Source organism: Ammospiza nelsoni, chromosome Z (genome assembly GCF_027579445.1).
Source record: "Ammospiza nelsoni isolate bAmmNel1 chromosome Z, bAmmNel1.pri, whole genome shotgun sequence".
NCBI classification, from domain to species: Eukaryota; Metazoa; Chordata; class Aves; order Passeriformes; family Passerellidae; genus Ammospiza; species Ammospiza nelsoni.
Window position 1 is genome coordinate 4,763,143 of NC_080669.1, and position 21,568 is coordinate 4,784,710.

General features: G+C 43.4%; 1 protein-coding gene across 1 annotated transcript in view; it reads right to left on the minus strand.

The window, feature by feature from the left end:
• Window positions 1-19,690: 19,690 nt before the first annotated feature.
• ZNF462 (zinc finger protein 462) overlaps window positions 19,691-21,568 on the minus strand; it is a 70,405-nt gene continuing 68,527 nt past the window's right edge. Inside the window, exon 13 of the mRNA XM_059493155.1 lies at window positions 19,691-20,651. Within this exon, the coding sequence (XP_059349138.1) occupies window positions 20,450-20,651 (202 nt within the window). The 3' untranslated portion in view covers window positions 19,691-20,449. The remainder of the gene's footprint in view (window positions 20,652-21,568) is intronic.

Genomic DNA, 21,568 nt, shown 5'->3' on the forward strand with positions numbered 1-21,568 from the left:
AATAAATACCCTTTTATTTTTTCTGAAGGAGGACTCCTTGCTCCTTGTTCCAGGTTGCAATGCAAGATGTTTTCTATTACCATCTGTACGGCAGATTACCTTTGTCAAGTGGGCAGTTTGCCTTATCTCTCTCTCTGAGTGACCACAATCACTCCTCCCTCAGGAGGGGACATCTGCTGATAACAGCTATTGAATGTCACTGCATGGCTGATAAGAACTATAACAGTCCATTGGGAGATGCTCTGCCAGAGGGAGGAGCCAAGCATTCCTACCTGGATATACTCTGGAGATTCTGGAACACCAGTATGGGTTCTCCACTGGATTCCCCAGAGGAACAGCAGCTGTCTCTTCTTCCACTGGATCTTCATAGGAAGAATGTACCTTTTCTATAGGATCCCTGCTCCAGCAGAACCACCCTTGACGCTGCAGGAGGGCTGCAGCCACGATTCCAATGGGACTGCCACCAACACTCTGACCCACAGGGCGTCAGGTTGGGTTCTGACTCTGTCAGTGTTGTTCTAGTGTACTGCATTGTTTATTTTATCCTTTTATTTTTTTCTTCCTTATAAAGAACTGTTATTTCCTGCTCCCATATTTTTGCCTGAGAGCCCCTTAATTTAAAATTCATAGCAGTTTGGAGGGATGGGGAGGGTTTACATTCTCCATTTCAGGGGAGGATCCTGCCTTCCTTAGCAGACTCCTGTCTTTCCAAACCAAGACACTTGCATTGATCCTGCCTTGTGCTGAATCCCTTGGGCCAAGCAGGAGGCAGAGCTGGGGCACAGGGGAGCCCATGCTGCTCATCCTGCTCCTCTCATCCCTGCCAGGTGAGGCCACTCAGCTGAACAGCAGCTCCAGTGGTCAGCCATGCTTCTGAAATCATGTATGCACTGAGCTCCTGAAGGTTCCTCAGGTTTTTTTGCTCTCCAGGCAGTAGCAGCAATAACTCCCATAAATCCTCACAAATTTGTGAGGTGCAGCTCAACGTCACTGCAACCATGGTTAGAAACACTGAGGAGCTGGAACCAGCTACCTATTTATAGAGGGACCTTCCAAATCACTGGAAGTGCTCCAGGCTGGCTTGTTTTTTCACTGGAACCAAAAGATGGGATTTCAAGATGGGATTTCAAAGAACCTAGTTGTGTAAATGTGCACCTCTGAGTACCCGACAGGGCAGCAAAGAACTGTGGCCAGAGCCTCTGGTCAGATTTTTGGGGGTACAAAGGGAGGTAAATCCATTAATCAGGGGAGGGGTGGTGATGTGTGCCAGTGGAAGAGCTGCTGCCTTGGGGGAAACCTTACAAACACTTCAGTTCCAGTTCATCAGGAAATTGCTCTTGCAGAGATGCATGTGTGTGCATGTGTGAAGCCAGTGAGATTTCCCTCTATTTATTTTTTTTCTCTGCAACTGGGTGGGAACAGCTTCATCCAAGTTCTTTATGGAATTGTGTGGCAGCTACCCAAACACTAGATCTTCACACACCTTCTACTTCCACAGTGTTCCCATCTTTCCACGTTCATGGTCCCCACCAAGTCTGTCCTTGCAGGGCCACCACTTTTCCCACTTCTTTTTGCCCTGTGCATCCCAACAACTTTGTGTCCTGCACCATCTTCCTGCCACAATTGTGTCAGGCAGCACTTGCCCTGGCATTGGAATCAAAATTTAGAGCCACAGCTGCCCCCACAAGGGATCCACACCTTTGCTGTCACTGCCATAGGTTGAGAAATACTCAGGAGCTCATTGTGTTATGTTTTTTTCTTTATGAAAAATATTTTTGATAGTCCTCAGAGTCTTACTGTATTTATTAAATCTTTCTGGGGGTAATTTCACAGAGTTCATAATCATCTTTTTCTGCAGCAGCATGAAGTGCTGGAGGAAACAAGGGCTGACCAGTGTGGGTGAGGAAGGAGAAACTGACAAAGCTTCTGCGGTTTTGTTTTTGCAGTCCCCTTGACAGAGAGCAACAAGCCACAGATGTGCAGTTGAGCAAAATAGGTGCTTTTGTAAGAAAGGGAGCATTACAGCTCTGGGCGTCATGTGAGACTCAACCTTTTCTAAACTGAGGTTCAGGAAAACCTGTAAAAAGACTTTGTGCAACAAGAAAGAATATTGAACCAGTGCAAGTCCACTGACAGTTGAAAACTCTTTTTATTTTTGCTGTGGTAATACCTCTGGAAAGGCTCAGAGAGGGGAAGATACTCCAATTTTCAGGCAGCAGCTGATGGTAGGATACAACAGGGAAACAAAACAGCTACTGTGGGATGCTTGCAAGTCTAAAGGCATGATCCAGCTCCCTGGCACAGGGGAATTTTTCACCAGGAGTGTGAGAAGTGCATGCCCTTCTTTAGGATCCTCAGTCAGTGAGTCTCCCTGGGCTTCAGGAGGTGAGAAACCAAGCCTGGTGAGGTCATGGAAAAACACCAGGGCAACGCTGGCTGACATGCTCTGCCTTTCCTCAGCCTGTGCTGTTTCTGTAATCCTGACCTCATCCTTTTCTCTGGTGTCCAGCCTGGATCCAGGGACGGTAACTGGAGCTTCTCCTCTCAGTTCCCTGCCTCTCTACCAAGCTCCAGAGAAGCTGTCACTAAAGGCATTGACTCCCTGGCACTTCTGCTGCCTGGCTGAGATGCTACCACTCTGTAGAGCCCCTTTCCTGTCGGAACTCAGTGCATCCCTCTGGGTGTCCAGAGTTGATGAGGACCCCACCGGGGGGCTCAGAGACCCTGGCACACAGCCCAGAACACCTGGGGATTTCATTTTGATCCCTGGAGCAAGTTGCCAACTTTGTATGAGGACCTGAAAGTCACAGAGGTTTGAATGGTGTAATAATAAAATTATCATAGGGTGAAAATGTAGATTTTAGGATTTTTGGTATGGGGACAAGATGGAGGAACTTGGGAGTGTCCAGCCTTTCTTCTTCTTCTTCTTGTTCTTCATTTTCTGCAGGGATGTTGGCACTTTGGGATTGGTTTAGAGTAGAAGTGCACTGTCTAACATAGGTGATGGGTATTGGGAATTAAGTGTAAATATATTACACATAGTTTGTAGTGTAAAAAGATAACACTGCCTCAGGATTGGTCAGAGTGCCTGTGGCTGCCCTGCTGAGCAGATCTCGGCTGGACAGAGAGAAAATTTCATAGATAAGAATTAATAAACAACCTCAAAACTGAAAAGTGAAGAGTCCAGACTCGTTCTTCACCTGCACGAGCCGAAGCAGAGACATCCTGCACATCTTGGGGCAGCAAATATCAACAGCAACCCGAGACCTTCCCTCTGCATCTGTGCTCCACAGGATGATATAACCCAGCTTTAATCCCTCTCTGGTCACCGTGCCCTCATTTGACAGCCCAGCCTACAGCACTAGGTTTAAGAGGAATTGGAGAGCATGGATTCCTGCTTCAGAGTGTGTGTCCAATAAAGTGCCCAGGTGTTGAAGTCCTCTGGGATGGGTCTGTGGGACTTGGGGGAACAGGAATGCTGCAGGTTCCAATCAAAACTAAACCCTTCCCTCTCCTAACAGCACATTGTCCCTAAACAAGGGCAATTGCTTGAGCAAGTGGCACCCACTGGCTTTGATTTTTCAGGAGATTCCAGGCACAGCAAAGCTCCTGCATGGCAGGTTTTGCATCCATGGAATCAGCATCTCCCAGCAGAAAACCTCAGCCTCGCCTGTGGAAAGTTTCCAGCCATCATTGCTTTGGAAACAGCGCTTAGGGCAAATCACACTGCCACATCAACACTGAATCATACCTCAGATGCAGATAGAAGCTTACAGGGTTTCCAGAACAAGCTTTATTTTTTTTTTTTTCACCACACCCTGAATTAAAAAAAAATCCTTTTCCCACTTCCAGTTCTTCCCAGGGCAATGAGCATTGTTAGAAGTGTTTACATTGCTGCTCTCTGCCAAATTAACATTATCACTCTCACCACCACAAGAGCTTCTAGGTGATGCTAGCTACTCACAGGCAGTTTCAGAAGCACCAAGAGCAAACAGGATATGTGACTACATTTAACTATCACTCTGCTTCAACAGGCAAGAATCTTAAATTCTAAGCTCTGTGGAAAAGCCAGAATATCAGATGCCTCCAAGCAACTTGCTTTAAACACATATTTTGTTGCTCTTTGCTCTTTCAGGTGTCTTTCCACAGCCACTGTTGCATCAGAAGGCAGGTAAAAGTGAAAGTAAAAATTATCTAAAACACCAGTCCACGTTGTGAACCAGGTACACAGGGAATATTTCACACCCTCTTTGCCCACCTTGAACCTCCTGTGGAATTCTCTTTCCCCACATTCCTGCTGCCTGTAGGGGTAGGACAGCACTGCCACAGCTGACTGAGGCAGGAGTCACTCTGTGGAGGAGAAAACTGAGGAGGATTCATCCCAACCTTACCCCCAAGCCTGACCTTTAAGATGGTTTTCCCTTTCCCAGCTGCATGTGCCAAGTCTCAATATATCATCATCAGAGGGGAACACTGCACTGGAGGAGGAGGAAAATAACTGGGAGACATGTGAGCAACTGAGACAATGCAGAGCTGCCAGGTCTCTGACAGCTGCTGAGGCCTGGCATTATGCACATCCAGGTAAATTATCGTTTTGATATGTGTTTTGCTGTGGGCAAGCACAAACACACGAGGGATTTTTCATTATTACCACCTTGTGAAGGGAGTATTGAAAGCTCCATTTTGCCCAGTGGCTGTTTTCTGGAATGGGGGAGAAGGCTGGTGGTGTCTGTCCCAAACACCCTGAAGTGGGTTAAATGAAGGCATTCCTTCAAAAATGCTAAATCTGCAACTCCTTAGCCCACCAGAACATATTTTAAATCAGCTTTTCCAAACTTTTCCGAAAGCTCTCAACAAAAATAACAGCAGCCTAAACACTGTCAGCAAAGTGTCTCTTCCATGCTGAACATCTTAATAAAGAAGAAAAGTGAGAAAAAAAGATGCAAAATCAGAAAAGCTGTGGGATATCAAGGCTGTCCCTGTCTCTGTGGGGACAGCTCTGAGTTTCCTTGTAGCTTTTGCAAAACGTCTGGCCCAAGCCTTGAGCTTTGCCAGGCAGGCTCCTGGCTGATCTCAGCCCCTGGTGCTCACCCTGCAGGACAAACCACTTTTCCTGCTTTTTGTGCTGAGTGAGTCCCTGCAGCTCTCTGTAGCCTCTGGTGAAATGCACAGCGCTGCCTGAGGCACTGAGCTTCCCCAGCCTGCTTGGAAAGCTTTGGCCAAGCTCTGTCAGTGAGATAGGATGAAATATACCATCTTGTGGTGGAAATATTAATTAGTTACTGTTTCTGAAGTGGATTAGATGTTACGGTGCCTCTGTCTCTTCTTATCTGCAATATGGGCTTTCTGGCCCTTCTCTCCACCCCAAACAATATTTTATATAAACCTGGAGTGCAGACTCTGAGCTGACACGTTACAGGATGAGCCAAGTGACTATCATTCAAATATTTATTTCATGAGGAGTAAGAACATTTTGCACTTTTCTCCAGAACTCTTTCAAAATCAGCTCATTTCTTCTTGTTGGAAGAGAGCCCATTGTTCATTTGACACTAAAGATAGAGCTTTGCTGTTTTCTTTTAAGTCAGCATTTGGAGGGTGGACAGCAGAGAGGGAGTTAAGCTTTATTATGCTGCCTTGTCAAAAGGATACAACATTATGCAAAAGGAATGAAGTGGAACAAAAAAAAAAAAGAATTTTTGCTTTCTTTTCCACACAATCTCTCTCACTGGCATACAGTCTTCAGATTATTTCATTCTCCTTTGCTTTGTCTGGTAGATTGGATTTCAGATGGCTATGTCAATTAAGCAGCAAGAGCACCTTGCTGCCTCAGGAAGCAGTTTCCTCCTGCCCACAGAATGTCTAAATTAATGGGGCAGAAGGGTGGTGCTGTTTGTCTGGTTTTAAATCTGCCTTAAATAAGCATTTGAACAGCTCACTGCCAGGAGCCTGAAGCCCGGAATGAGCAATATTCCCAAGGAGTGAAGGCAGGCAGAGGGGCAGGAGGGGCACAGAGGGATCTCCCTGAGGTGACACCAAGCTCAGGAGAAGGGACCAGGGATCACAGCATCCCTGGCTTCATTCTGGAGGCAGACAGAGAAGGGACTGCCTGATCCACCCAGAGAAAAGGGGACAGATGGTTGTTTTCCTCTGTGGCTTTGCAGGATAAACCAGGAAACGCGGACTGATGCCCCTCCTGATTTGTTTTTCTAACAACGCGTCCCTGCATCCCAGCTGCTCTCAGGATGCTGAGCAGTGGAGAGCTGGAGCTCAGAGCTCATCAGGAGCAGCTGAGGGAGCTGGGAAGGGGCTCAGCCTGGAGCAAAGGAGGCTCAAGGGGCCCTTGTGGCTCTGCACAGCTCCTGCCAGGAGGGCACAGCCGGGGGGTGTCACCGTGATAGTCTCTGAAAAATCCCCTCACCAGGATTTTTTTTCCTGAGAAGCTGTGAAGCTTCAGCTTCTCCATGTTTTGCTGCTCTGTAATGTGATTTTAAGAATTGTTTACCCAGCATGTGAATTGGTTTTAATTAATGGCCAATCCCAGTCCAACTGTGTCAGACTCTGAATCTGTAATGAGTTTTTATTATTCATTCTTTTCTAGCTTTCTGATGTCTCCTTTCTCTTTCTTTAGCATAGTTTTAGTATACAATTTTCTTTTAACATAATATAACATCATTATATAATAAATCAGCCTTCTGAGAACGTGGAGTCAATTCTCATCCCTCACCTCGTCCTGGGGCCCTCACAACAGCACAAAGGGGGGGTCGGGCTGTGCTCCAGGGAACAGGGACAGCAGCAGAGGGAATGGCCTCAGGCTGGGGCAGAGGGGGGGGTTAATTTGGATATTTGAAAGAATTTTTTCACAGAAATGGTGAAAAGCATTGGAACAGGCTGCCCAGGGAGGTGGTGGAGTCACCATCCTTTGAGGGATTTGAAAGATGTGCAGATGTGGCTCCTGGGGACACGGTTTAGTGCTGAGTGTCACGGTTTGACACTGGCATAATGTCAGTGCGTCTGTGAAAAGATATTTTGTCTGGTGTCTGCTGTGAGATGTGACCAGGAATAGAGCAAAGCAGGCTGCAACTTAGGAATGAAGAAGAAAAACTTTATTAACTTACAACTATATATAGAAAGAAACACAGAACTCAGAATGAAAACTTTCTAAAAACATTCCTCCTCCCTCTACTAAATTTCTGATACATCTGCCTCTCAGATCACTAACTCTCAGTCTATCACTACTCTTTAGATAATCAATTTTCAGTTTATCAAGGAGAGAGGAGTCTTTCTTGTACCATAGGCTTCCCTTGGAAACACAGTTGAGACTTGTTGTGTTTCCATGTCACACGTGGCACTGCTCGGAGATCATTTGCTATGGTGACATCTCCTTTCTATGCCCAGTGCTCTCACCACTGCACTACTGCACTTAAAGGTTGGACTCACTGATCTCAAAGGTCTTTTCCCACCTAAATGATTCTGTGAGTGTCTGAAATTTCTCATGATTTCACCTAACTCCTGATCCTAGTGACTTTTAGTCACTGAGTCCTTAATAGCCCAGTCAAATATAAAGAAGTTAGCAAGACAGGGATTTCTCCCGGCACTGAAAGATGCAATTTGGAAGATTTGTGTTTCAGTGCACTAACATTAGACATTGCATTATGCATTATACACCTTGTTTCTCAGTCTGGGCAAGCCTTCAGCATTCCCACCACACCACCAGAATCACAGAATCACAGAATCACAGAAATTCAAGGCTGGAAGAGACCTATAAGATCATCAAGTCCAACCCATGTTCTAACAATTCAACTAGATCATGGCAGCAAGTGCCACATCCAGTCTTTTTTTGAACTCTTCGAGGGATGGTGACTCCACCACCTCACTGGGTAGATGATTCCAGTATCTGATCACTCTTTCTGTAAAATACTTCCTTCTTAATTCTAACTTGCATCTCCCTTGATGCAGCTTGAGACTGTGTCCTCTTGTTCTATCTGTTGTCGCCCGGAGAAAGAGACCGACCCCCAACTCACCACAGAAATTCCACATTCTGAGGAGAAGAAAAGCCTGAGAAAGCTTCTCACCAACAGCCTCAGACTGTGCCAGGGGAGATTTAGTTTGGATATGAGGAAGAATTTCTTCATTTAAAGGGCTATTAGGCATTGGAACAGGCTGTCCAGGGAGGTGATGGATTCACCATCCTTGGAGGGATTTAAAGGACATGTAGATGTGGCACCTCAGGCTCTGCAGAGCTGGGTTAGTGGTTGGGTTTGATGATATCAAGGGGATTTTTTCAGCCCAAACAGCTGTGTGATAGCCAATAAAGTGTTCCCCTGTGTGTTTATCATCCTTGAAAGTGGAATCCCTCATGGCTGGGTGCACAGCAAGGTGCACAGAGAGGAACTTCCCAGTGAAATCCAGAGCTGGGTGTGATTAACTTCCCTGCCCCTCTGAGGAATTGCACCAGGAAATTGCCAGCATTGTAAATTGTCTCCAACATGCACTTACTGAAGCCCTTAAAGAGCAATTACTATATGTTAACTGAACACCCATCAACTGTAAAAACAGCAGTTATGTGGGTTTAATAGGTACATAAAGGAGGAAATCTCACAACCCTGCAATTAGTTCTAAATCACATTTTAAAAACAATTGTAACTTGTACACTTATTGCTTATTAATACATAAAACATGTACAGCATGTTAAAACATTTAATTAGCACGTACATAACAGGCTAAAAGTTAAGTACCAAATTATCACTAAAATATTGTTGAGCTCTTCATTAGCCATGTGAAACCACCTCTCAAGCATGCAGGGCTGGAATTGTCCTGGGAATTGGGTGATTTCAGCTGCTTCTCAGTGATTTTAGGCTGGGGACAACAATGCACTGCCCATTTCCCCTGGCTCCAGAATATTCCTGTATATTCCTGAGGGAGCCAGAGGGCATGGGAGGGGCAGTGGGAAGAGATCTCCTGATCAAGTGTCCTGGGTTGACTATATGATGATTTTATCCCCAATAGTCTCGTTCTGTTTATGCTGAATAATAAGTTTTGCACCTTTAAGACTTGTTCCAAGAGTGAAGGGGGGGAGAGAAGAAGCATGGAGTTTCTTTTCAGAAACTGCACTCACTCCTCCACATTCGTGCTCCTGCACTGTGACGTCTGCAGATGGACAGACAGCGGGACAGAGCTCTCCTTTGCTTTTAGTTAGTCTTAGCCAACTGAGGCAAAGAAGTTCTCTGGACCGTGGGGTTTTTTTCCATTTTCTTTGGCACTGTTCAGACCTGCTCTGGCCTGAACACCAGAAGAGCACCGGCAGCTCGCACCTGAGGCCCACCAGGCCGGGCCTGGGCCGCGGCATTTCCAGCACCCCTGGGACTGACAGGAGACTGAGTGAGCTGAGCCACAGCCCAAGGAGGGGACTTTGTGAGTTTGCCTCTCTTTTGGAGCAGCAAGGGGTTTTATTGTTTAATATCGTTTAGGTTTTATTGTTTAAAAAACAGGTTTTTTCCACTTTGCTCCAAGGAGCTGGTTTCTCCCGGCCCAGTTGGGAGGAGGGCCCAATTGAATGTGCTTTCCTACAGGAGCCCCTTTGGGGGGTTCTTTCCCAAATTTGCTCTGAACCGGGACAGCAAGGTCTACAGCCCTCACCTCCATAAGGCTATACTTTAAAAATATGGCCTTAAAATGAGGTGTGAACAGCAATTTACACTGTACTGGCCTCCACCAGGACAGGAAAAAGGGTCCTGCACAAGGTCATGGTGGTGGAAGAGGAGATCAGAGGTGGAGAACATCAACATGAGGGTTTTTGGCAGAGGCCAGGGGAGAGGGCAGCCAAAACTGGAGGGATGGAGGCCCCCACGTCACCAGGAGGGAAGTGATGGGACTGGATATCACCATGGGAAATAGGAAAAAGCAGGAAAAACAAGGTGAGGGCTGGCAGAGCAGGGGGCAGGGCCACAACCTCGACCTGCAGCCAGGATGGATTCTTGCTAGGGATGCCAGAGGGAGGAAAATAATACCTGATGTGTATCGCCACTGGTAACGCCACCCAACCACGCAGTGTGTTGACAGAAGGAAACCACAAGGCAGAATTACCCTTTGTTTAGTCTAAGTCAGCTGCCAGCCTGCACACACACACACACACCACATGAAAGGCAAAGCCTGAGCATGTTCCCAGAACATCTTCCTGAAAAAGCCATCTGCTGCTGCCCAAGCTAATGTTGCCCATCCTCCCCATCACAACCAGCTTTGGAAGCATAAAACTCAATTTTCCAAGCCAAGTGGGGTTTCTCTGGTTCCACCATGAGGTGGTGAGGACGGGACACCCAAACAGAGCCCTGATTCCATGGAGTAGGTCTGGAAGTGGTTGGTCCAACAGGAGAGGGTCTTGTCCTGTGCCCCAGACACTCAGGTAGGTGGTTGTTTCTCCCCAAAATGGGTAGAAAACCTTTCTTTCCTCAAAAGTGTTTTTTTTTCTTTCCTCAAAAGTGTTTCCACCCCAAGGAGGTGTGGAAATTTGTTCTCTCTCAGAAAAAGGGTGTGCTCTCACTAAATTTGTTTATTTGACAGTATTTGATTTGATAATATTTAACAATATTTTAGTCATTACCCATCTAAATCCTAATATATGGTACCCCAAGAGATTCAAAGAAAAAGAAAAAAATTTAAAATAACCATTAAAAAATAAAAATCGTAATAAAAAATATGTGCCTTTCATGCAGAAAGGTATAACTTGGAGAAAATATTTAATTAAATATTTAAATAAAATATTTAATTATTTAATTTAAATATTTAGTTTAATATAAAATATTAATTATTAATTAAATATTTTAATTAAAAATATTTCCTTTCCATTTCTAAATGTCCTCAGGCTTAGGCCATGGACAAGGACCCAACTCACCAGAATTAATTTTTGGGTTATGATAGAATTCCTCAAAACCACATTCTCTCTTCTACCAGTTCTCCATCTGGCAAAAAGGGATGTTAAACCCCTTTACTGCCCCAACAGCAAGACACAACTTGTTTGTCCTTTACATAGTAAGATTTTTTTGTGAAAGGTTTCTGCTCTCTTCCTACTACAGGAAGCACTACAGAAATATTTGTGTGGCATAATTTCTTCATGCCATTGTCATGCAAAATAGATTATTGTCTTATTCCATTTTTTTCATTCTATCCTCTAATTACTCTCTTTGAAAGCGCATCAGTGGCAGAGGATAAATACCAACAGACTTCTGCTCAAACTCTATCTACTGCTGGTGAAAAGAAACATTAGATTTAAAATAACTGAAATACTTCATGAACAACAAAAGCCTCTCTGGTGCAACTGATCCTCCTTGAAAGGGACCTTGAAATGGTGACAGGAGATATTTATATGTAGTTCTAAGCCCTTGTCTCTTACTGGACTGTAAACAGGAATTAAAGTTTGGGGATTTTGAATGCAAGTTTGTACAACTCTTCCTGCTTTGAGAGACTCAAAGTTAAATATTATAGGTTTGGTGAGTGTTATTCCTGACACAGTGAAGTTAGTCAAGACTATCACTACCTTCAGAAGAAAAACATCCCAGCCTGAAATTGGAGGCAACCTCAACTAACCAAAGCTGTGCTGGAAACCTGCTACTGAAGAGGAAAACAAGATTTCCCACTGCGCAGAGTCAGCTGGAGGCAATCTGGAAAACTTGGAGCAGAGCAAAGCAGTCCAGCAATGAAACAGCTGTGCAGGCAGGTTGCTCAGGAACCATCAATTTAGATTTTCTAATTCTCGAGACATGGATCTGAACCACAAAGTTTTGATCAGGATTCAGACAGGCTACAGGTGAGTCTTCAGTCTGACCTACCATGAGACTGGGGCAGTGCTCACATCCTGATGTCTCCAAAGTCCTTGCAAAATTTGGACCTGAGGGGGTTCAATTCACACCCAGCTGAAGCTCCCAAATCTCAGACTCATCCTCTGCTTTGAGGTTTGTGTGGAAAACCACTGTGTCAGCATGGGCAGGACGTACAGATAATCCCAAAGACAGAAAGAAACCAAAGCAAGCTTACATCACCACTCTCTGCTTTTGTTTTTCCTTTTCCATCCTTCGCTTTCAGATTAGGCATAAAAAAAAAAAAAAAAAAAAAAAAAAAAAAAAAAAAGGAGGAAAAAAGGAAAAAAAATTGTATGGGCAAGTTTTGAGATACTTTAGCTTGATAAAAATGCAAACCACATTTGTGTGCATAATAACCAGCCAGGGGATGGAGTTCCTGGTATTTGCAGAAAATATGAATGAACTCAGAATTAGTAATCTCCCACTAAAGCAGAAACTCACCTGAGTGCTGGAGAACAGCCCAGCTGCACTGCACCCTTGATATTTCATTTACAGCATTTGCTGGTGCTCATTTCAGGATGGGAGCTCCCTGAAACTTCATCTGGACATTTTTAGCTGAGAAATCTTGGAAACTTGTCTTGCTCAAGGTTCCAGTTTTACATGGAAAATGAAGTGATCGCCTCTTCCCTGGGCACTTTAACCACCTGTCAGCACAGCACTTTTCCACTGCTGTGGAAGGAGAGGCACCTGATCATGCCTCTATTTGAATTCAGTGTATAATCACAAAGTTTGCTGTCAAGGATGACACTGAGGGGAAAGTCTGCCTTATTTTTTTTTTTTCTACAGGCAAAACCCAGGTGAATTCTCTCCTTTTACTGCTCTCCCAGAATGCAGAATGCTCCCAGAATGCAGAATGCCACTGACTCAGTATCCCTTTTGATATAAATTAATGGGAGGGAGATAAACATATCCTTGTCAGCTTTCCCAATTAAATTATATGGAAAGAAATCTAGGTTACAGCAAGAGACCCTGCAGAATGAGGTCCTAATTGCTAAACATGGACATTTAAATGGATTAAATAACAACACACATTTAATCTGGTGTTAAGAATATAATTATACTCTTTTTTTCTGCTGTTCATTGACTCATTTACATGGGATAGGATACCAACACCTGACCACCAGTCCTTCCTGCCTTTGGTTAACAGCAGAGAAGCACCAACAGCTCCTCAAGGAGGGGTCAGTCATTTTCAAAACTGTTGACCCCCAAAAATCTTTTTTCTGCCACTGGGATGAAGAAACACAAATCCTGTTGGAAGCACCCCAACCAGCAACCATAATAATGTCTCCTTAAACAGACCAACTCCCACCTGGCCTCCAGAGTAATACCATGAGATAAAAAGGAAAAGAGGAGCTTAAAGGAGCAGCTGAGGAACAGGGGGAGCAAACAGAATTTTCTAACTTGTTTTCCAGGAGGGTATTCCTGTAGTATTATCAATAAATACTCTGCAGCTGCAGCAACAGCTCAAAGGCCTGGTGCAGTTCTGCAGGCAGCATGTTTTGAGTGCTGGATATTTATTTAGCTATGACAAACCAAACCCTTTCCACTTCTGAATTACCATTTTTACTCAGATCACGTGTCTTCAACAATCACGTGCCTGAAGTCCTGAGGAGTCTAAGCAGAGGAAAAGATGGGGATTTTTCCTAGAGAAAACACATCAAAGGTCTAGTGCTTTACAGAGCTTGCCTGCTAATTTTCTGTTGGTTCTTACAGACAAAAACTACCTGCAACAGTTTAAAATTCCTTTAACTGCAGCATCTCTGCTAGAAGCCTGCAGTGGCTTTGGTCTAAGTGATTCCACAAGGAATACTTGAAGCAATACTTGGCACAGCAGCTAAATACGGTTTTCTTCAGTGGCAGAGAAAACTTTAAATTTCATTCCAACGTTTTCAGTGCGAGCTAAATTAATTTGAGGCATTGCTGGTGAATGCCCGCCTCTCCCTAAATGCTGCTGAGAGCACAACAGAACAGCTGCAGGGAGACAGATTTCACTTAGATTTGGAAGTCATGCATGTACAGTTGGCTAGACTGAGCTAAGCTCTTCATTAACAGAAGTGTAAACTCCACAGAGAATTCAAGAATCGAGCTGAGGCGTATTTGCTGCTGCTACACCAAATATTCAAAGAGAGAAATTACTTGAGAAGGAAAGCGTGACTCTTCTCATTCCAGCACCTGACTTCATCTTTTCCCAAAGCATCCTAGCTGAAATTAATCAATTGCAATTCCTGACTGATTATTTTATGAAAAATGCATTTTATGAACAATGTCAGGGTAATGCAGCTCACACAACAAACTTTTAGGAAACATTTCTTTTTGGGATATTGAAATATTAAAAATTTTTAACACATAAGTATTTTACTTCTCAGTTCTCATCTGAAAAACTAAGTGTACAGTCAAATCTAAAATTGAATTGGTAGCAAAAGTACTGTAACTTATATTATCAGAACACAAAATGAATGTGAAAGAGACAGGACTTCTACTTCCATGGATAAAACTTTTGTCAGAATGGATGAAGGTGAGACTTTCATTAGGGACAAATTATTCTCTTCTTGCTCACCACGGAATTTTCTTTTTTTCTCCTTCAGGAGTCAAGACATTGAGCCAGAGAGGGAACACACCTGATCTGATCAATTCCCACATTCAGCTGGAAGAGAACAGATCTCAAATGCAGCAAAAGGAAAGTCAATTGTGCTACCTGAGTCTTACTTGTCTGTTGTGGACAATACAGTGGATTGCATGAGAATTTATTATATTTTGTTTATTTTTTGGGCCTTTTTCCCCATTTTTTTGTGAGCTGACAGAACTTTGCTCCAGCTATGAACAGGGAGAACATCAGCCCAACCACAAGAGCAAAGCAAACCCAGAATCTCCCTACACTGGCACCATTTTGGGTGTTTTGCTTGATTTGCAGCATATTGTGTGGGTGGTGGAGAGAAGGGATTGTAGGACCCAAGCTGGAATGAATTAAATCTGAAATAGAGACCAACATCTCCTCCTCTGTGATGAAAATCTTCTACATGTTAAAGGCTCTTGTGTGCTGTCCCTTGGCAGTGATGCCTACATACGTAAAGAGAAAATCTGACAAAAATCCACTTTGATTCTGCTAAGAAATCACTATTTCAGTTACATGTTGTGCCACTGAGCATACATTTGGATGCCCATTTTTTTGCTCCTACCTTTAGATGTGCCTTTTGGTCAGAAATGATGAGGCACAGGAGAGGCAGAAGCGCTGTTCAGAGTCAGTGAGCACGTCCTCAAAGCAGACATGGGCTTGCAAAAAGAGACAAAGCTGGAGAAGCCAAGGGTTTAGAGAAGTCAAGGGTTTAGAGAACGCCAGATAAATAGGAATTGGGAAACAGGCTCAGGAGGGAGATCTGGAGATCAAGAGTTTCAGCCTCCTGCCAAAAGAAGGATTATTGCTGACACTAGACCAGGCCAGTGGTGTTTGTGATCTCTTTGCTTTGGGGCCAGACTCTCATGGAGGAAAAGTCCTGTGTGTTCTCAGAAAAACACTGAAGGAAGACTTCAGGGTGAGGAAGAGAGCAGAAACTCGGGCCAGCCTCCACTGAACTGACCACCAGCAGTTGTGCTGAGATGTTTCCTCATAGCCTGGAGACTTGCTGTGCAGGTTCACATGAAGATAAACGATCCAGGAGCACCAAAATTTCACACCCACTTCCCAAAGAGTGGCTTTTCCTCTGGAAAATCCCACAGATCCAGCCTTGTAAGTGACTCTGCCAAGCTTCAGTGCTGTCGCTGAGCCACAGGGCAGCCTCAAAGGCTGAACTCTCCTCCAGGGAGGCTGGATGTTTGGAAGGGAGGGAGACATCAGCCTCATATTCCTATTCCCTTAGCAACTCCTGCAAAGCCTTTGCTCCGGGGTGGATACAAAGGCAAGAGCTCTGCATGGGAAGCATTCAGCCACTGTAGCTCCAGGCTGGAGGGAAATGCCAGCAGGCAGGGTAGCAATAATGAGGCAAACATTTACCCAGGCTCCATTAGCAAAGGGAGGACAATGAGCCTGGGAGCACAGTGTGTGCAAAATCCCACTTGTCCCACGGCACAAATGTCCCCAGGGCTCTCAGCCCAGAGAAAGGGACTTGCCCATGGAGGCAGAAGGGTAATAATGTGAGTAAAGGATCATTTTTAGTAGTCATTCCCTTTGCTTCTTCCCTCCCACTCCTGTGATTTTGGCTCCGCACAGGATCCTCAACACAGGTGATCATGAAGGGAACTCAAGGAAAGACAGGGTGAGACTGTCACTGCAGTGATAGGACATGGGGGAGAGAAAAACTCCAAAGAGAATGAGTTTGGAAGAGATTTTACGAAATGAGATTTTAGGAAAAAGTTCTTGGCTGTGAGGATGGTGAGGCACAGGTTTCCCAGAGAAAGTTGTGGCTGCCCCGTCCCTCAAGGCCAGGTTGGACGGGGCTTGGAGCAACCTGGGGTGGTGGAAAGTGTCCCTGACCATGGCAGGGGATGGAACAAGATAATCTTTTAGGGTTCCTTCCAACCAAAACCATTCTGTGACTTTATGACCCATTCACATCCAACCTGATACACAAAGATGGGGATATCAAATGCTTTGTTTCAAACTCACACAATCCTGACACTAAGCTGGGTGGGAAAATGCAGCTCCAGGGATCTAGAACTCACCCCAAGGTCTTCCACTATTACATCAGTAATTCTTATTAATGATATACCAATGAGCAGCTCCCTCCTCTTTTAATTTAGTGAAAGTGGAGGTAGGCTCTGGGCTAGAACATATAATGTGCAAATTACTTGTAGTCCTTTCTGAATAAATGTTTCCAGAGATCCTTGAAAAATGTAGTGTCTATATCATCCCTACCCTTTTCCAGTAAACTCAGGTTAAGGAAATAAGCATCTTAACAGGCAAATATAGTATTTCTCTATTTTTTGACTCCTACGGAAAAAGGCATGAGCAAGTAAAGCTATCAGGTGATCAAAGGTTTCATGCTTTTTCACAGCATACACATTCCTTTGAGATTCAACTCCAGAACAACCAAAAAGCTGCTTAAACTGGGGACAGGATCTGATTAAAACACAAGATAGGGAAAAAAACCCCTAAACAAACCAACAGCCTTCTGACATCTTGCCAACATGCATTTAAAAACGTGCATTTAGCAAAAGAAGATTCTGTGACAATTCTGTGAGCGTCACTTTGGGTTTTTGGAGGAGAATGAGTAAACACACCCAGCTCCAGACCAAGAACAGCCTCAGTGCTGGATCCAGCAGGTCATCAGAAACTGGGGAATGCAATATTGCAGCAGCTCATGACAGGGCTGAGTTGGTAATCCAAACACCAGCCTGTCTCCATCTATTTTGATCTTTCTCATACAGCCTGCAAAATTCCCTCATTTCTCCGTTTGGGTTCAGGAGGAGCCAGCAGAGCTTGGGCAGGGTGCCCCTGACCTCTAAAGGATGTCGGGCTGGGGCACACTCGAGGCATTTTTGGGGGATGTTGTGGACCCTAGACCTGTGTGAGCTATGGCAAGCCACCCCCCACAACCTGCAAATCAAAAATTCCCAGTGAAGCACTGGGGGAAAGGCTGCGGGAGGGAAAAAAGAGGATTTTGCTCTCCCCCCAGAGCTGCAGAACCAGTAACTTGTAGGGACCCACCTCCATAGTAGTATCAATATAAAAACCACGCAAGACGAGCAAGCACTCTTAAAAAGTTTTTATTAATTTTCATTGTTTTTTTTTTTTAAAAAAAACAAACCCGTCAGTGCAACAGTTCAGTATCCCCTTCCTATCCCCCATCAGTAAGCAGTAATTTTAAAATCAGGAAATACCGAGTGCTGAAGCCAATGGGTTAGCATTTTGCTATTATTTCCTTCTGTCAAACTCTGAAAAAGTCCTCTGTATAAATTAAACAATGAAAAAAATGTTATTTTCAATTCTATGTCATTACAGTCAACAGAATCATAATAATGCACCTAAAATGTGTGTCCACAATATATCAGGTATACATTTTTGGGAAAAGAAAAAAAGGAAAAAATATGACATTCTAAGCTTGTTAAAAGGATAATGGTCCCATATTTTTTTATTACAGGTTAGCAAAACAAAATCCAATGGATTACAATATTTACATGTTATTTGAAAAATTAAGTAGTGATAAAAGCATGTCACAATCATTGTTTCTTTTTTTTTTTTTTTTTTTTTTCTTTTTCCTTTTTGGTAACCATTACAAACACCCAATCCAGGTATGGAACTGTTTAAATATATTTGAAATGATGCCAATTAAAAAACAAATACAGACACAAAATGTGTACTTATACTTGTCCCTCCAATGTGTCTTTTTCTATGATGTTCCCTCCCTATTAAAAAAAAAAAAGAAACCAAAACAAAACAAAAAGAAAAAACCAAAACCAAAACAACAGAAAAATTGAAAGAATCCCCCTAACACACAATTGATGAATCCCCAAAAGCAAAACACCATGCTTCTCAAGTAGCACTTATTCCACAAATGCAACATTTTTGCCATCGCTTTTAAGTGAAGCTCTCCAGGACACAATTTCCTGGAGAGCTTCCTATTTTCCCCCCTCCCCCTCCCCCAGATCCCCCCCAAAAAACAAAAAAAACAAACGAAGACACATGCATTTCTAAAACTAGGTTTCAGTCAAGTACTTTCTACTTTTTGGAAAGAAACTTTTTTTTTCAGTTTTTTTTTTCTTTTCTCGTTTTTCTCTTTTTTTATTTGTTGTTTTTTGTTTTTTTGTTTTTTTGTTTTTTTTCTGAAATAATTTTAATTCTTTTTTTTTTTCTTTTTTTTCTCCTCTTTTTTTTTTTTTGTTCACAATCGGAACATACCGTGGGCACCAGATCCTGTGTTGGCCGCTCAGGCAAAATCCCCAAATTTGAGTTTAAATAGGCTTTCTACCCAGGGGGTAGTTGCAGGATCAGCCACTTAAGGTATGAAGGTTCCTATCCATTCTACACTGCTCCCCTCATGCTAAAAAGCTAAGGAGGAGGGGAAAAAAAACTCAGCAACTCCATCCACTGAATCGAGTTAAAAGTAGTTCTCCAGGCTCAATGTCGTGTGTAACCAACTCACCTCCGCTTGCAAAAAGATGTGTTAACAGACAACCCTCCCTCCCACCACACCAAAAAAACAGCAAAAAAAAAAAACCAAAAAAAAAACCAAAACAGAAATACAAACAAAAAAAAGAAGAGAAACAACCAAAAACCCACGCACAAACCACAGACGGAATTAAAAAAAAAAAAAAAGAGAAAAAAAAAGGCAGCCAATCTCAACAAAAATTTACAGTTGTGAGACTGATAGATGTTAATATGACAAGCAACAGAACGGTTATGAGGACCCATGTGTTTGGCCCATGAGCTGCATAGCTGTGCTGTAAGTTTGGTTCTTTAGTTTTTTTTATTTTTAAAGTTAAAACTTCTTTGTTATCTCCATTATGTTTAAAATTAACGAGGACAACAACGACGACGACAGCGACAACAAAAAAAGGTTCTATTCACAAGATCTAGTCTCCTTTCCCGGTCCCCCACTCAAAAAGAAATACTCATTTTTACATGAGAAACTTAATTGTGCTGTATTTGTAACACCTCAGGCTGATAGAAAACAAAACGTGTGGCAAACAAAACCGCACAATCAGTCACATGAAATCTACCAAATACTAAAATTATAACTGAATACTAACAAACAGCTTACCTGGAATAAAGGATGACAATTCACAAACAGTTATCTAGGAATTAAAGTATCTCTCTCTTTTTTTTGTTTTTTTTTTTTACTAAAATAATTAAAAAAATCACAGTATTTTAAGAAATAAAACCCACACTGGGATTTTAAGCACAATTTGTTTTTCCTTTCTTTAAAACTTTTTTTTTCTTCCTCCATTCACCACCTTGCCCAGCAGTCTCTCTACATTTAACCACAACAACAACAGGTAGTACTGACAAATGCAGAGATCTCCCTTGGTTAATTCTGAGGTACTAGGAAACAGGTGACTGTTTTAAGCAAAGCAGTTTCTGTTTTGTTTTTTTTAAATTTTTTTCTGTTTTCCTTTTTTTCCTTTTTTTTTTTTTGTTTTGTTTTCCCTGTGGTGGTTTTTTAATTTTCCTTTTTTTTTTCCTTTTTTTTTTTTTAATTTTCTTTTCTAAAGCAATTGCTTTCAGTCTGGAAAAGCGTTATGTATTAAAACTAGAAAAACGCACACAAACTTGTGCGTCCAAAAGTTGTCCCCCTACCACTTCTTCCACGCTCACGACGCTTCCACTCATAAAACAATCGAAGTCTCCACTGCAAAGCACGATGTGAAATGTAGGAAAAACACGGGGAGTTTTGCTTCATTAGTCCAAAGATGAGCGTAAACTTCCCATCGTCAGATCCGGGAGGAAAACAAAGATGCAGTGATGTAATGGAGCCACTTATTCCATCACTTAAATAACTTTAATATACACACACTCACACAGGTACCAGTGCTTTGAAAATAGATCATTCAGTCCTAAAAGCAGCTTTATTTCTTCCTTCTGCCCGCCCTGCCCCGCCCCGCCCCGCTCATCACTGTTCAAGTACTGTCGATTAGAACCACACCAAACAAACTCGCTGTTTTTCTTATTCGCTTTTGGCCTCCGGGGTGTCGAGGAGAGGTTGGTCAGCAGCCACCATGCTGACAGCTGTTTCCCCAGTGTGGGAGTAGTCCAGCACCATGGCCTCGATGCTTTCCTTCTCCTCTGGCAGTGTGCTGGCCGTGTCCTCCACGTCCTCCTTGGGCTGGCTGTCCTCGCTGCTCCGGAGCTTGCTCTCGTTCAGCGCCCTGCAGGAAACAGAAACAGTCAGGGCACACAGCAAAGCCAGCCCGTGCCTGTCACAGGAGGGACAGCAGCAGATCACTCTCCAAAGAGGCAGCCACGCCACTGGCTCCAAAGGAAAGGAGGAGGAGGAGGAGGAGTGGAGTTGCTGGTGGGACATTCTAGCCCTGAAACGGAATCTTTGTTTGTTCTGCGCTGGGACAGGTTTGGGGTCAGAAGGAAGAACTCAAAATGTGACACCTGAAGTTTATTCCCATCTCCCAGGTTCCTTGTAAACAAGACTTAGCAGGCACCTAGCAAAGGCACAGAAAAAGAGTGTTTTTCCCAACGAGTTACTGAAATCCAATAAAACTTTTCACAGGTTGCAGAATTTCCAGTACTTATGCTCAGACTTACATTCTCTTAAGGGTAAGAGAAGTTACTGTTTCTCATTCCAACGCAGTTAACCCACAATGTTGTATTCAGATGCTTCCCACATGTCAGCAGGCTTGAATGAAATCTACTCTTTGAACAAACTCTGGCTAGAAAAGAGGTCTCTGCTACCAGTGAGATCTACATCAAAAGAAGGAAACAGATTGCTCCAGAGATTCCTATCTGCTATGTGTATCATCCCATAGTGTGCAAACTGCCCTAGAGAGGAAAAATTTTTTAAAAAAATCAACAGCACACTTTGGGGAAGTTAATCCTGGCCAAGAGGCATTCACCTGGGGACAATCTTAAGTTCTACAATCACAGTTAAACCCTACAGTTTACAGCCACCCTGGGCAGCAGAGTTAAAAAGGACGCGGAGACATTCAATGACTATCCAACAACAAATTTGGTCTTCACAGAAATATGTTGGCATTTACAGCAGTTTTTTGGGAGGGCACAGAGAGATCTACTGGCACCTTTGGCTGCTTGGCAAGGGAACAGAACGCAACTC